General features: G+C 26.4%; 1 protein-coding gene across 3 annotated transcripts in view; it reads right to left on the bottom strand.

Moving 5' to 3' along the window:
• Positions 1-1052: 1052 nt before the first annotated feature.
• The window catches only part of LOC107994869 (potassium voltage-gated channel subfamily KQT member 1-like), a 30199-nt gene continuing 13976 nt past the window's right edge, over positions 1053-17275 (bottom strand). For 2 of the 3 annotated variants that reach the window (XM_062080736.1, XM_062080743.1), the window contains 4 exons: positions 13117-13485; positions 9079-9252; positions 2395-2569; positions 1053-2273 (listed from right to left, as the gene is read on the bottom strand). In XM_062080736.1, coding sequence (XP_061936720.1) covers positions 2270-2273; positions 2395-2569; positions 9079-9252; positions 13117-13213 — 450 coding nt within the window. In that variant the 5' untranslated portion in view covers positions 13214-13485 and the 3' untranslated portion in view covers positions 1053-2269. The remainder of the gene's footprint in view (positions 2274-2394; positions 2570-9078; positions 9253-13116; positions 13486-17275) is intronic. The other variant, XR_009831507.1, reaches the window with a different exon arrangement.

Here is a 17275-nt window from a genome sequence, read left to right as displayed (position 1 = left end):
TTCTTGTAAATTTTCCACTAAATATAATATGCAATATATTCCTAGAAAAAATCCTCCACTGTTCATAACTTTATTTATAATGGAACGAAAGGAAAAAGAAGTATCAATTTTTCTTCTTTTCGGATAAACGAAATAAACTTGAAAAAAATAAACTTTCATTTGTTATAGAAATGTGATAGATGGATGATCATTAATATCCGCGAAAAAATGTTGTTTGAAGGACAGTTTAAAGTAAAAAAAAAGCTGTTTTCTTGATGTAAAGAGTCACCAAGTCACCAGTTATACACAATCCTCTATAAATCATTTTCTAATATTAAATGTAACATTTGTTATAAAATTTTTTTATACCATAAGATATAATAAAATGTATATTTTTTTTTATCTTCTGATTTTTTTTAGCATAAAAAATATATCAGGTATCCTATTTCTTGCTATTAAATATTTCATAACTTATGAACGAGAATCTATATGCGAAAACTTTTATTAAAACCTTATAAAACGAATTATGGTAATAAAAAAAATATAGTATTCCAGACATAAAATGAGATATATAAAAAATCCTAGATTATCGTGGATATTTAGAAATCTGTTTTTTTTAAATTAAATTTTTACATCGGAAAAATAATTATTTCGCGTAAATAAACGTTTTATGGATCTGTAATGATAATTTTTGTTATAAATATACGATTAAAAAAATTTAAAAAAAAAATTACTATCACATTGGTGCAGATTTCTACATGAACGTATGGTAAGTGATATGACCACGATATTGATCAGACGAAGGGATGTACGTCGGTATATATGCGCCATCTACACGAGAAAGTTTTAACTTTTTAACAAATCTTTGTAAATAAATATCCAACGATCGATCGTAATAATTTAAATAAAATTTATCCATGTTTTAACAAAATGTATGATATATATTTTCGATGAACGTATCGTTTGTGATATTAAATCATTCTATTATTATCTAAATTATTTTGAAATTATTATACATGATACCATTGAAATTCATGAAAAAAAATTATAATTAAAACGAAATTAAAAAAGAATTAAATGTAATCATTTGCAAAATTTATTTTTCAACCTAGATATATTTTTTCATTTTATAGTTTTATCAATTATTATTAGCTTGATTTATTTTACTGAAAAATACAGAAATACACACAATCTATCACAAGTTTTAATATCACAATCTATACTGTACTATGTTAAAAGACATTACATAATTTTCTAAAGTAAAATTGCTATTTTGCTAAAAATATTAGAAATCTTATTTTCCTTGAATTATTCATTTTCTATCCTAAATTTCATCTCCTATAAAATGGATAATCCAGACAATTGGATAATCATAACAACAAATCACATCTCATTTTTCTTTCAATTTTCAGAAGAATTAATATTTAAATAATTATCCACCTCTTCTCTCCAACATTTCTTTCTGTTTGAAATAAAAACTCGCGCAATTGAATCTGTATCTTATTCGTGAACCATTTACACGAACTAACTTATGAATAATATTAATTTTTTTTGTGTGAAAAATGTTTTATTCGCATGATCAATCTTTTCGAAAAATAACATACTCTATGACGTTTATTAACTGACAATAAAGATTGATGCGACAATCTAGGATAAGACAATCTAAGGAGCGGGGCCAATATGTCGTTAATCCGCTCTTCCATGTATCATCACTGACATTTAAATGAAAAATTTATCCACTTTCCTGTGGAAATAATTCAAAAATTTGTATTGTAGTAGCATGCAAGTAGACAAACTTTACACATTTTCTTTCCAAAATAAGAATGAATTTTGAATTAGGTTGGATCAATTTTCAACAAGTTATATATTTATTCACTAAACATTAATTAACATACCCGAGTTAAATCAACGCTTTTGCATACTACTGCATACATATAGTACAGCATATAAGTGCTCGGTTAACTATCGTACTTTCTGCTCGCTTTATTATCACTCTTATCTCTCTCATTAATTCCTGGAACTAGAATCTCACTTTTTAAGGTACATATACGAATCTTCTTCTCATCCATAAGAAATATTTAATTTCTTCTCGTCTCTCGGGAAAAAAGAAGCTATCGATAATTCTCAAAATACCTACCTTCCTGATACGTGGACAATAACATATCTATTTACGTACAAATCGTTCGAAATCGTCAAACCTTCTTTCTTTCTATCGAAAAATAAATCAAACGTGCGATCCAAAACTCTAAATTGAAAACTTGACTGTACATCGTATTCTGGTAGTGCATATTCATCTATGTAACGAGAAAAAGAAAAAAACAAAATAAAATAATAACATCACACACACACGTGGACGAAGAGAAACATATATAATGGCAAATATGGAAAAATTGGTACACAAGTGTAAATACTCACACAGAGAAGTGGTATAGGAAGCACTTCCAGCCGGTGGGACGTTCCAGGAAGTTGTAAACCTGGCCTTGGAAGGTCGCTTTTCCAGCACGCCGATGCTCCTTCACACGGTAACGACCCTCCCACGTGTTACGATCGCCCCCGGTGTTTGCGCCCAACAATAATCGTGGATCGACACCTGAACATTCGTAAGATGTGGGTCAATATTTTGTATAAGTAAGGATCGGGAGAGATTTCAAGATTCTTTCTCGTCGAGTCGAGGTAAGTCTTTAGTGGAAGATAGGAAAAGATTGGAAAATGATTTTTTCAAATGAGATTCTCTGGTTCGTAAGTTGTTTACAGAGTAGAGGATAGATATAATTGTATGAAAAATGATATGATGGAGATACGAGATTGGAAAAGAAAATGTGTGTGTGTATTAAGAAGTTAATTATTTGATATTTATAAAATTTAGAATATTGAGGTTTACTTGCAAAGATTGCACAAGATGTGCAACATGAATAATGTAAGATGTATATGAAAATATATGAAATATAATATGAATACATGAATAAAAATATGAATATATGAAAATAATTTTAATAATGGTATTTAAAAGTATAATTATTATGTCTGAAAATATAAATCCAATTAATTTGTTTAATAAAAATTTTGTAACTCTTCTTTTCCAGACTATTCTAAAGATGTAAATACATGTTTTTCATTTATGGGTATTTATCATCTTAAATAATTTATTGAATATCTTAAATTCACTCCACAATTGTTTTCTTTTTAATTTCAAAAGTTTCGATCCATCAAACGTAGCAACAGTTTGCCTAACTTTTTTAAGAAACTCTGTGTGCATGAAAAAGTTTAATACTATGAGTTTTACAAACATGAAAATAAAAGTTTACATACTGGTACTTGGGTAATTTCCACCAATAATTTACCACACAATTTGATCTTTAAAATTTTATCCAATTTTATATTCGAGTACTACATGTAACTTTACTATTATTTATGAGAAAAAAAAATTGTACTTTCATTATTTAAAATATAGATTCCTTTACTTATTCACAATTTAATCTTTACACAATTATGTATAAATATAATCGAAATTTAAATCATATCAAACTTATTCATTATTATCATATTATATCTGTATTATCATGCAAAATTTATATTAAAAAAAAAAAAACTACTTAAACTACATAATTTTGACGTGCAAAGAAATAAAATATTCAAAGTAGGAAATAATTCGAAGAATAAAACAAATTTCTCTCCATTTTTTCAATTATATCGATAAATTTAAATATAATATTTAAATACGTTGAATATTGAAATATATAAAAATATTTGATTCTGTTTAAAAATCCACACTTCGATTGTTATTATTATATCGTTATGATCCATATCGTTTAACGTAAGAGACATCGATATGTCAAATTATCGATACATTCGAGGAATCGTATGCACGTCGTAGCAGGAGGAGCGCGTGGTCGTTGCATTACAAATCAGCCACGTTAATCATATCCAGTGCATAGAGATGGTATTATTACATAATGACATAAACTGTTTACCATTTGTCGAAGCCACAGATGTTTCGCAAAGCTGGTGCAAAATCATGCGAAATCCGCGAAGCCCGTACACGAAATGGAAACGAGTCCATTATTATCGAATATCTTCGATAACTCGTCGCTAATTTTCTATCTTTGCGTATGTATGATATAATACGATGATTAAAATAAATTATATTAAATGATATTATAATTTATAATACATACGGAATATATAACATATTCACTTTAATTATGTAAGCGAGGTGTAATGTAAGAATCCTTTTCCAGTTTCGATTATTAAAAATGAATATCGATCGATATAACTATGCTAGTAACTTTTAATGTCACTAGACATTTAAAATATATATATAATTATAAAATCAATATAATGCTTGTTGTCCATTTTTCACTGTTCGATTCTTTAATCGTCTAATTGAAAATGAATATCAATTGTCGATCGATATAATCCTCGTCTTCCACGTCACATTATTATTCTATCTTTCTTTCCTTTTTTAACCATATCATTCGATTACGTGTATAATTGAAAAATTGGTGTAATGGTCGTTTTCCATACTGCGTTAAGGCCTTTTCACATTGTCCAGTCGTTCGTTATTCGATTTTTTCATTGAAAATAAATATCGATTATCGATAATCTTATTATTCTATTTTTATTTTTCTTTTTTTTTTTCTTTTTTTATTACTTTATATAATAATCGACGCAGTGGTATGGAAAAAATCATAGCATCATTAGTAAACGATTCCCTTCTTGAATTTATTGTTCTTTTTATTAATTCTTTACGTTGTATTTTTAATTTAAGAGTAATTATCTGTGTAATTATCGGTGTTAAAAAATTGAAATACTTATCTTAGGTACATTTCTATTCCGGATACTCGAATTCCTGCAATATTTCTTCTTTTTCGACGTGTCGTTATTATTTCCATCGTTCTCACAGTCAATCATAAAAATCCCTCTATTCATCAAATGGCACTGCATAATCGCGATTCAAATTGCGAGAATCATTGAGGATCGCGTATTAATATTCACGCCACTTGATACGTTTTTATTTCTTTATCCATTCATGCGTTCAATGTGTCAAGCAAAACACAATGGAATTTTGGAATGTGCGAATCTTTAGAATAAAAAAAAAAAAGCTATTAATCTTTGAAAATTATTAGAATTTAATTTTTTAAGACGACAACTTTCACGAAATCCTATGATATCGATAAAATTATCAATAATTAAAATTTTATAATTTGATTGAACAAAAATTTTACATTTTAAAAATAACAGAATAAATTATCTCGTTATATAAAAATTTCACAAATTCAATTGCAAGTAATTACATTGTGTTTTCAACCATTATTAAAAGTTATTTCAAATTTTTTTCAAACTTCATAACATTATATGGAATAATTTCAAGGTTACAAAATTTTATCATAAAAATTAAATTTTCTATCGCCTGCAAAAATATTGGATTAATATTTATCCAATATAATATAAAATATCATATAATATGTAATAGAATACAAAAGGGACGAACGAGAGTTAATCCGGACGTTTCTCTTCAGTGCCTCTTCCGCGGAAAACTGTCGAGGTTGTCGGTGAAAAAACCACAGAAAGCTAAACGAACCACGTGTTCCAAATAATCCAATTATTTCCCGACTAAATATAAGCTACATATGGACTTCAAGCCGGTAGGAACAATCTGACGGGGAATTAAAGCGTGTTACCCACCAGAAAATCCGATATATTCCGCGAGCATGCCTGTAATTAATGGTATTCGACTAACGAATCGAACGATTTCGAATCGAGCTATTTCTTTCCCGTGATATGGTAACCAATTCGATTGAATTTAATATATTTCGAATGAAATGGATACGATGGGCATATAATAGATACTAGAATTATCGAAAAGTAATTCTGTATTGGAATGATTATTCGAGATTTTTATTCTATCTTTCGTTTGATATATTATTTTAAATTATGTAATTGAAATAATTATTATCCGACTCGGATAAATTATTTTATTTTTGAACGAACGGTTTAATATATAGAAATGAAAATCTTTTGATAATTAATTAAATTCAAAGATTTTCGCAATGCAAATGTGATTGATAAAGAAAAATAATTCGATTATTCTAAGAGATTAAATTAAATGTAACGCATAGATTGTTTCTTGAACAATCGTCAAATTAAAAAAAATTCACTGAAAAATATAGAAAATTGGTAATGAAATTTTCAAATAATTTGTATTATCTGCATATGGCGACTATAAATTACACATAGAATAGAGAAATAATTTGTGAACTACGATTAAATCAAAGATAATTAATCTACGATTATTTTTACTCTATTTAAAGACTTATATTCAAATGAATTTTTAAAAAGATACGAAATATCGGAAGTGCGTTGAAAACAATTGATGATGACCAATCATTTTTGCAATATCAAAATTGTGGAGTTTTCTAGAAAAAATATTATGTGTGAAACAATTTATAAATTGCTTTGCAAATTTAAATTTTAAATTTTAAACATATTTTAAATATAATTTTACGAAAAATAAAGATACAATAAATAATGACGATTATAATATTAAAAACATTAAAATATTATAAAATACTAAAGTATTTGTAAATTTATACATCTGCTTAAAAAATTATTAAATTTTTAAATTCACACAATTTTTACATATTGCATTCCAACATTATTATTTTCATATTAACTCGAAATATATTCTTTTTTAATACCCCGTGTACAATACATTATTTATGAAACTCATATTCTTTGTACTCAAAGATGCATCCGATACAACTTCTCGTCCTTTGATGTGTCCATTTTGCTGAATTTTTCGCTCAGCAATAACCGAATCTTCTTTTGCTGACAGGATGACTATCCTACTTTTTTAAACTGAAGATAAGCCAATTCTATGTTAATAATTAATCTTTATACATAAGTGAAATCACAATTTTTCATTCTTGATTCTATTCGAATAGAAAATAATTTTTAATAAAATTATTGGATATATATATTATTGGATTATAATATTCAGAACCAATTATACAATATAGAATAATATAAATATAATAATTGAAAATCTAAAAATTATAGCGAATCACGTACAAATAATTTTGAAATATTCATCAATTATAAATTGAATATGCAAATTTTAATATTACATTGATTTTAAATTATAACTAATATGTTACAGAGATAATGATTAGACTATTTTTTAAAATTTCCTAATAAGTATGACATCACTATCTAATTTTAAAATTTAAAAAGATTCAGAAATGTCTTGATAGCTTGCCATTGATCAAAGAAAACTAAAACTAACTTTCTGGGATAAATGAGAATCAAAAAATAATAGATAATACTCGATCAATCAATTGTAATATGAGACTTTTATGGTTGTTAATTAGGTCAATAAGATCTTAACCAAAAATATTAGATATATGAAATAATAAAATATTAAGAATAAATAATAGCGAATTTATTGAATTTATTAAATTGTTGGATATAAAATGATGAAGTTTTATTTCTCAAATTATGAAAGTATCATTAAAAATAAATATGTACAAACATTTTGACAAGTTGAGAAATAAATTTGTTTTTTTTTTTTTTTATTTTTATATATAAGTATTTTTATTTCTAAGTAAAAACACATTCACATGCATATCTTTCATATGTTTTATTTAAAAATAGGATTTTAAAAAGACTATTTCCTTTTAATAAATTTACATGAAAATATACTGTGGATTTGATTTATTAAAATTGTATAATATGCAGCTTTAATTAATAATTAATGAATTCTTATTGTGCATGTTTATTTATTGTGCATGAAAAATTATAAATAAATTGTTATGTTTTAAGTCAATATTCCTGTAATTAAGAAAATTTCTTAATATAAACTGTTTATTATGTAAAATAGCCTTTTTTAATCTCATGTAATAATATTATACTATAATAGAAAAAAAGTTTGATTAATATCTGCACAATATAATTAAAGATATCTACGATAAAAAATACAAAATGCAAAGCAATCATAATTTGAGAAATCCATGACAACGATAAGAACACAAAAATTATAAAATAAAAAAATTTTTAGGAGATTAGTTTTTTTTGAATTAATAAAAAAAAATTTCGTTTCATCAAAATATATTATTTCCCGTATATATACTTCTTTTAATTCAATTCATGTATATATACATTAAATTATATAAAATCATAATGATTATTGCATTAATAATTTGAATATATTATAATATGTATATTATAATATGTATTGATGTTGATTTAAATGAAATTTAATCTCATAATTTTATCTCATAATTTTTTTACAGAAATCATATTTATCCTCTTTTTTGTATTAAAATATTAACAGAAAATATTCACGATTTTATTGTCGTGAATATTTATTTTTATAAATAAATAAAAAATCACTTTGTTCCTTCTTAAAAATTTTATAATCTCAGCAATCTCACTATTATTACCTTTTTTAATTTTTTATCTAGCAATTAATACATTATAAGCAAAAGACAAAAATGACAAACTATATCTATAATACCTACAATATTTATTCATTATATAATCACTGTTTTCACAGAATATTCTCAAGAGTCATTTCATTATTCCTCGAATTCAACATAAACACGAAACAATAAAAACATCAATAAGCACCGAAACATTATACGTAACTTATATACATGTTTGTTTCTTTAAATGCTTGTTTTCAACTATAATACCTACAATATTTATTCATTATATAATCACTGTTTTCACAGAATATTCTCAAGAGTCATTTCATTATTCCTCGAATTCAACATAAACACGAAACAATAAAAACATCAATAAGCACCGAAACATTATACGTAACTTATATACATGTTTGTTTCTTTAAATGTTTGTTTTCAACTTCTCTTCGTCTTTCACTATCTATCACTTTTTACACTTATCATAAGTACCGACAAAAATGGAACAAGATTAAATTAGGTTAGGTTGACAATGTATCAATTCCGTTATAACGAATAAAAAATGTAAACGTAATCGTATTATAATCGCGATAAGAATTTATGGAACTAACGATTCTAAGTAATATTCAAATACATTAAACTAAGAAAAAGAAAAAAACACGATAAAGAATAGCCTCACCTCCGCTAAAGGTATCATTGTTGTCGGACTGCAATGTTGCGCTCGTTTCGGACAAGGGCGACGGAGTTGGCCTTAAATCCGAGGGTGGTTCCAATCTCAGTAAATCACTTCCGCCATCTCCACCGCCCCCATTTCCTTTCCCGACCTGTACAATCGTCAGAGGTCCCCGGTTACCTGTCGTAAAACAGAGAAACCGCAATGAGGCCGTACACTAAGAAATACGTAACTGGATATTTGAAATGAGCCGGATGCTCGCAGATGGCGTTACTTTCGTTCCCGCTTAATTCCTCGGTAAAAGTATTTCGTTTACGACTTGAAGTTAATAGGAATTGGTCTTAATTCGCTATTCGATATATCGCGTTAAATTTAAAGGCGACTATTTTCGCGGGAAATTATAAAATAATTAAGCTATTTTTTTCATCAATAATTGTGACAGCAATAATTAATTATCATAACCTAGGTTAAAAATACAATTATTAATGAACATAATATATATATAAGATACTTATACTATTAGTAATCAACATTTTTTTTTGTAAAGAATAAGTATTAAAATAAAATATAAAGAAAAAAAGTTTTACAGTATCCTTTGATCAATATAAAAATATATGTCAATTTTTTTTATATGTATTTTATTTATAATTTTTGCGATACTTTTTTTAATATTCTTTATATTATAATTGTATGTTATAATCGTGTAATAAAAAAAATTCATTTACATGTTATATAATGAATATTATTATTTTCACTATATTTATTAATAAATTATTATAAAAATATAATTTAATTCATAATTTAAAGTATTATAAATTTATATATTTGTTTGAGTAAGTGTTAATATTTAATTCTAACAAAGCTAGTTACTAATTGCCAGTTAATAATAAAAACTAGAAAAAACTTGGAAAAAAATTTTCTCTGTCTCTTTTCTCAAACCTCTCTACCCAGATTTCTCTAGATATTTTCAGTCCTTTGTCTCTCTACTTTCAAAGTGCAGCCTTCGAGGTACTTTACATTATACATGTGACGTCCAGACTCAAGCAGATGCGAACCGATTTTCTCTCAGACTCTTCTTTCTCGATATTTTCTTTACCTTTGTATATCTTTCCTCTCGTCCTTTTTCTCAAATTCCTATTTCTTCTCTGAACACTGAGTCTTTTTGAAACTCATCCAAGTTCACTGATATTCAATGTTGTCATATCAATGTCGATTTTCTCAAAATGATAACGATATTATCTTAATACTTAGATAACACAAAAGTAAAAATTTACTTTATTTTAAAGAATTTTAAAATCTAGTTGAATTTTTGTTATGATGTGCAATAAGTGATTCAAAAAAATATTAAATAAATTTTTGAAAGTGTCTTCAATACTGTTTTAAAAAATTTGGAATCTTAACGGATTAAAAACTTCAAATTTTCTTGTTGATCGATTTATCAGTCTCGAATCAATCGACCATCTTGACAATGTGAGATTATAATTATTGAGAGAAATAAGATTATGAACGAGGGAATAGGTTTCTCGGGAACGTAGCTAAGTGGTAATTAACCTTCGTTTTACCAAGCCTCGAATAACTCGTGCCAACGTAAAACCCACTTAACCCTTCAACCTCCCCTTCTTTCTAATTTGATAAATTATCAAAATTATTCATGCGTGATAATGATATCGAACAGAAAAAATAAATTATGGAATTTCTTGTAGAAGACATTTTTTTGGTATTTCAAAGACATTTAATTAATAAAATTAAATAATGACCTGAAACTTGGATGCTTGTTAGTTATTATTTTAATAATTATTTATTATTCAAGTATATAGCAGTCATAATGATTGATTATTATGATTTTTTAAACAACTTCCAAGCATAAAACAAAATTTGCAATGAGTAGATTTGTAAATAAATAAAATATAAATTTCTGTCAATTTAAGGATGGAACAATAATTTATAAATAGCAAATTAATACGTGCAGTATCTCCTTTTACATAATTTATGTTCTCATAAATACAGATTTGCATATTTAAATAATGATAAGAAGAAAAGAAGAACGTGGTAATGGAGTATGATATAAAGATTAGAGAGAAGAAAAGGGTGATAACCCTTAATAGCTCATTTATATTTTAAACAGAAATTTAGAGCACAATGAATTACAAAACCAGACTTTATAGATATAACATAAAAGTGAGGATCATAATTCTATATTATTAAAGCAATTTAAAAAAATTATCAATAAATTTTCTTAATAATATATATTATGATTATAAAAACGACTAAATGTTCTAGATAGATTTGATAATCATAAAAGTATAAAAATTATTTGTTATAAAAATCTACAATTACCAGAACAAATTATTTAGGGAGGAAAAGAAAATAAGTCTATTTATTTAATTCTGTTAATTTTTGATAACCAATCAACGTAATTAATAACGGATATTTAATAGAAATGCTCTAATTGTTCTATCAAATTTTAACGAAAACACGGATAGTCTTGCACAGAATGCAACCAGCCATCTAATCGTCGATTACGAAATCTGTTCGAGTCGTAAAATTTTATTAATAACCGTTATGTATATTGTAATATATTTGAAATATTCGGAAGTTAATACATAGCGTTATTTCACGTTGAATTATACAAACCGGACGATAAGGATTTGATGTTGTCTTATTGCGCAATTTCCAGCACGATAGTCAATTATTTCAAAGGATAATAAAATAGAATGAATGATAAACTAAGAAATGGAGAAGAAATTTGCGCGTTAGATATGAATGTAACTAATAATATTATTTGTTTCTCACCGATAATAGTTGTTTGATGATAGATATCAATTGGAATTGTATCGAGATTGATTTCACTTAAATTAAAGAGAATTTGATGTTGTTTGATGATAATGTCAATTGGAATTGTATTAAGATTGATTTCACGTGAATTGATAAGATGGATATTGTTTGATATTGTTTGATGACAGAAATCAATTGAAAATCTATATTTAATCTTTCTTTTATGATAATATACACTTACATTGCACTTAAATATTATTTAAGAAGAATTTCTTATATTAATACCGATTATAAATAGTCTTATTCAGATATTTTTGTTTTTATATAGTTAATTATTTTATTACCTCTGGCGTTTTTAAAACATACTAGCCTCAAGCAATGTTTTTGTAAGTAATAAAAATGAAATTAAAATGAATAAAAACTTGAGTGCACCGTGAAAACCAGAATTCATAAATGTAAAGGTAGGTTTTTTAATTGCCAGGCTGACATAACAATTATACTAACAAGTAAATAGACATATTATACTTTCCAAGCATACTTCAATATGCGTATTTTTCCTTATCAACAAATTTTTAATTAACTCTTTACTATTCTTGGCTCCATTTTTATTCAACTCAAATTTTTTTTAACATTCCAGATTTTGAAAAAAATTTCTGAAAAATTTTCGATTTATTTATTAATATCTTTCTACTTCGCTATATCGATAAATTTATCAAATTAATTTATAAAAGGTTTCTTTAGTAACAATCAAATATAATCAAATATAACTTGAAATTTCAAATTTAAATTGAAAGTCCGTGATTGTTCAACGAATAACTGATAGCAAAGCTATAAGTAATGAAATTATCAAGCTATGAGCTAGTAAAATTAGCGAAGTGGAGATTTGAGTGCTGATCAAACAATCGAGCTATAATAGCCAAAACTAGTAGAATTTGAAATCTTGAGAGCAGTATTGATCAATTGAACAACGAAACTAATGAAGTTAAATCTTCAATTTAAAATTAGAATCACAAACACAAAGTTAACGAAGTGAAAATTCGAAAGACTTCAGTTTCTATTAGACATTGTTCATTACCCGAACTTGCCCGAATTTACTCGATGTTACCCGATGTTACCCGATGTTACCCGATATTGCCCGATATTTCCCGATATTTCCCGATATTTCCCGATATTGCCCGAGTTTTGCCGATCGGCTATTAGTCACTTTTTAGCAGTGCAGCCAACTGCTGAACACTGTTCTACATAAAAAATAAAGAAAAAGAAATTTACCTGTTCTGGAGGGTGGAAGCAGCAATCCCTGAACTTCTTCCAAAGGCATCGCCTGGCCGTGATGATCTCGGTAAGGACGATGAGGTCGATCCTTCATACCTCCTCTCGAACGCCCAAATGGCGTTCGTCTTTGCCAATTTCCGCGTCGAGAAACAACGATGACGGTGGTTAACGGAGGCAAGGATCAGGGCCAATTTCAGGATCGGGTCCGGGAGATAGGGTGAGTCCTGAGGGACTCGTGGCGATGACGAACGACGGTGGTAGAGCGTCATCGCCCCGCCGTCGTCCCTAAGACCATGCCCAGCTCACAAAGAATCTCGAGACGAACAGTTTGTATCGGGATACTTCTAGTTCAGATTTTCTTTGACCCTGAAATAATACAAGAATTAATTAATTAAACAATGAAATGAAATCTTAAATGATAACTATAGAAATAATAAACGTTCAAAAATTTAAATTATCGTGAAATTTCATATCTTTAATTATTACATAATTATAAGCATAACATTACTTCATGAATAATGCATAAATTTATAAATCATGAACCTTAATTATACTTCGATTAATATTTAATTGTATATGAATATTTATAATATTAATAATTATTTTCCATACATTGATATGTATATAATTGTACACATCGATTTTAATCATTTTCGAAATTTTATAATCTGTTCATATAATAAATTATGATTTTATGAAAGAAATATTAGGAAAAAAATTATTTGTTTTTCTTCAAAATCGAGTTATTAAGAATAATATAATATTAATTAATAATCGATTATATCGATGAAATTGATCGATAAATCGATATTCCCTCCAAGAAATATCGCATATTAAATTCTGAAAACGTCAATTCAATTAACAAAAGATACAAAATTATTTATAATTCTAATTATAAAATAAAATTTCTTAATGCTACAATTTCATATGTCTCTCAAGTGTTTCAAAGCACAATTTCCAGAACTATCTAAAAAACGCTACAAGTCGTTTTTACCATCGAACCAATTTAGGTCACCTATTGATTACCACTGTAAAAAAGTCTCATAGGTAGACCTGGGTATAGTCATCATCAAAGTACTGATAGCATTTCTTTCGAAACTTATCATTAACCTTACAAACTTGCAGAACAATTTTTCTACTATTAAACAAGTGAAGGCTAAATGTAACAACAATGTTATATTCTTTTGTAAAAAAAACTTTACTGTTTTAATGAATAAAAATTAAAACTATTGAAATGAAATATTTACGTGAAAATGAGCTTTCGTTCATCGTTTTAACAAGAATTTTTTTTAATATCATATAATATAAATATACATATATTTGTGAATGAAGAATTCAAATTTTTTTTTCCATTATAACTTCTTCTTTTTTGTTAAAATTGTCTAATTAATTTCATTTCGTTCGTTTTTGATGAATAAATTTTTTAAAATAAAAAGATTCTTAAATTTTACTTTTGATTAATATTATATGATAATATTAATATAATATTAATATTACGAAATTTATTACAAAAATTATACATCTCTGAAATTGACTTAAAGCATCATATTTTTCAGGAAAAAATATAAATTTCAGTTATCGAGTTTTTCGATGCATAATATACAAAAAAGAATAAAAATTGCAAATTCTCAGTATGTAAAACGATCCTTATATATGCATATATAGATTATACCAACATCATAAATCATTCTTATGACAGGGTTCTTTTGTGTTACCAGCAATTTGATATCAAATTGATATTTTTAAATACCTCACCGTAGAATATTGTGTAAATACCGATAAAATATAAATCAATATTTTCTTATTATAGAAAAATATATAAATAGATTTTATCATTAAAAATTAGAATAACACAAGTGAAGAAAATATAATTCTCTTTTTGAAAAAATAAAATTCTTGAAAAAAAACTTTATTAAATAAAAAATAAATTCTAATCGTTGATATTTTAATTTTCCATTAATTTCCTAATTCATATGAAGCGATATGTGAAAAGATAAATTATTGCGCTTAGAAATTATTGCGAATATTTTAAAACGTAACAATTTTCTATCATACTTTTTTAAGAATGTTCACTAATGAATTTTAATAAATATATAATTACAAGGAATAATGAATTAAATTATATTCTACTGCTTTTGCCTCTTAAGATCTAACAGTAAAATCGTTACAGTTTATGGAGCTTGGTTTCAAAGTTATAATATTTTAATTAAATTTATGGATTTATAACGTAGAGTCAACGAAGAAGCACGTAAATATCTTTGTTAAATGAATGAAGTGAATAAAATGAAACGTTAACAAAAATTTGAAAGAATCAAACGAAGAAAAATATTTTCTGAAGATATAACGTATAAATTCAGTCTCAAATAATGGAAAAATATGGAGCATATAAAACAATAATTAAAACTAAATATATTATATAATAGAAACTAAAATTAATAAAAATCATAAATGATAAATTATGAAAAAATTATGATAATTATGTTGCATAAAAGAAAATTTTAAATGAAATTATTGAAAATATAATATAACAAATGTAAAATCGAATTTTATTAAAGTATTAAAATAAAATTCGCAAATTAAATTACTTCTTTGTTGAATAATACTTTTAAAAAATTCTTCTACAAAGTTACTGATGTCTTATCCATCCTGAACAACTTCAATAAAAATTGTTGAATTTTTATTTCTCTTGAATGTCATCAAAATGTCTTCTTTTCGATATCTAAAATAAAAATCGAATAACGAAACTTAAATTAGATTTAAAAAAAAAGAACAAATCCTTGATTACAATAACATTCAGCAATACTAATTTTACCTCGACTTCTCTTTATCATCAAACCCCATAAATCACAGAATCATAGAATGTCAAATGCCATTTTCCAACCATAGTTACCAAGAATTAAATAAATACCATATTCATAAAGATCAATGACAGTTTTCCCTATAAACAAATCTATCCTAGAACAAAGTTAAAATTTGTACAATATTAGAAATATAATTACACAGAAATATGAAATAAAAATCAACTCTAAATCAACTCTTTACAACCCCAAATATATATATATATATATATTTAAAAAAAAAATTGCAGAAATTATTTCACCTGAATCGTGCAATTCTTTTTTAAGTCACATATTGACCTGACCATTCCCATATGTACTCTTCTGTCTATAGACTTCGGTTTCGCATAACTTCGGTCATCGAAGCGGAGACGCGTAGACCGGCAGCTGTTTGCTAAAAGCACACATTACCTGCGTGTGAAATAGATCGATACAAAACCTGTCTCGATGTTAGTAGGTCTAGTTCAACGGAATTATATAGTAGATTTTACGGTATAGACATATAGGCTTGATGAAGACATGTTCGTGTCTCCTACGCCGACACTGACCTTATCGTTTGCACGTGATACTTTTTTTTCCCCCTCTTTTTTTCCTGTCCTTCGTTCGCCAATTTGTTAACGTTCTGTGGAAAAAAAAAAGACAAAAAAAAGAAACGAAGAAAATTAAAATAAAATTTTTTTTTCATTACTTACTGTGATTTTTAACAATTTTTTAGAATAAAAGTTATCTTTAATACCTAAACCGTTAAAGATTCGAATGATTTTGATCAAAAATCATTAGTTTGAAGTACCATATAAATTATTATACAAAATATTCGAATCGTGCAACATTTTTATTTTTGTTCTCGTTTTTTCAGAATTTCGAATATTTCGAGAGTTTTACACGAATGTGTCAACGGCCTGTATACAATTTTGAAAGTCACTGTACATCATTAGCATCATTACGTAAGCGTGTAATATAACGAGAACGAGGCGATAACGATCTACTTATACATCATTCTATTTCTCCACCGAGTAGAAACTAGCACTCTTGCGAAATTCATATTCTTTTAAATATGTCTCACTCGGTCCGCGAGAATTTCGTGCCAAGCGTTAAATAATAAAGCGATATAACTTCTGTCTAGCTTGGATATTTCGCAATCAACCCTTTGACGAAGTTTTATATTAAAGTTGGACTGTGAAATATCTCCGACCCGCCGTTTTCTCTGTTACACCGGAACATTTAATCATATTATCTTCAATTTCGAGAATTTCACTGCAATCCCGGAAACAACATGGCAACAACATGAAATGGAATTTTCAATTTTCTTTGTAAAATTG

This window comes from Apis cerana, linkage group LG1 (assembly GCF_029169275.1).
Source record: "Apis cerana isolate GH-2021 linkage group LG1, AcerK_1.0, whole genome shotgun sequence".
In the NCBI taxonomy this organism is placed as follows: Eukaryota; Metazoa; Arthropoda; class Insecta; order Hymenoptera; family Apidae; genus Apis; species Apis cerana.
This window is presented reverse-complemented; position numbering and strand designations above follow the sequence as displayed.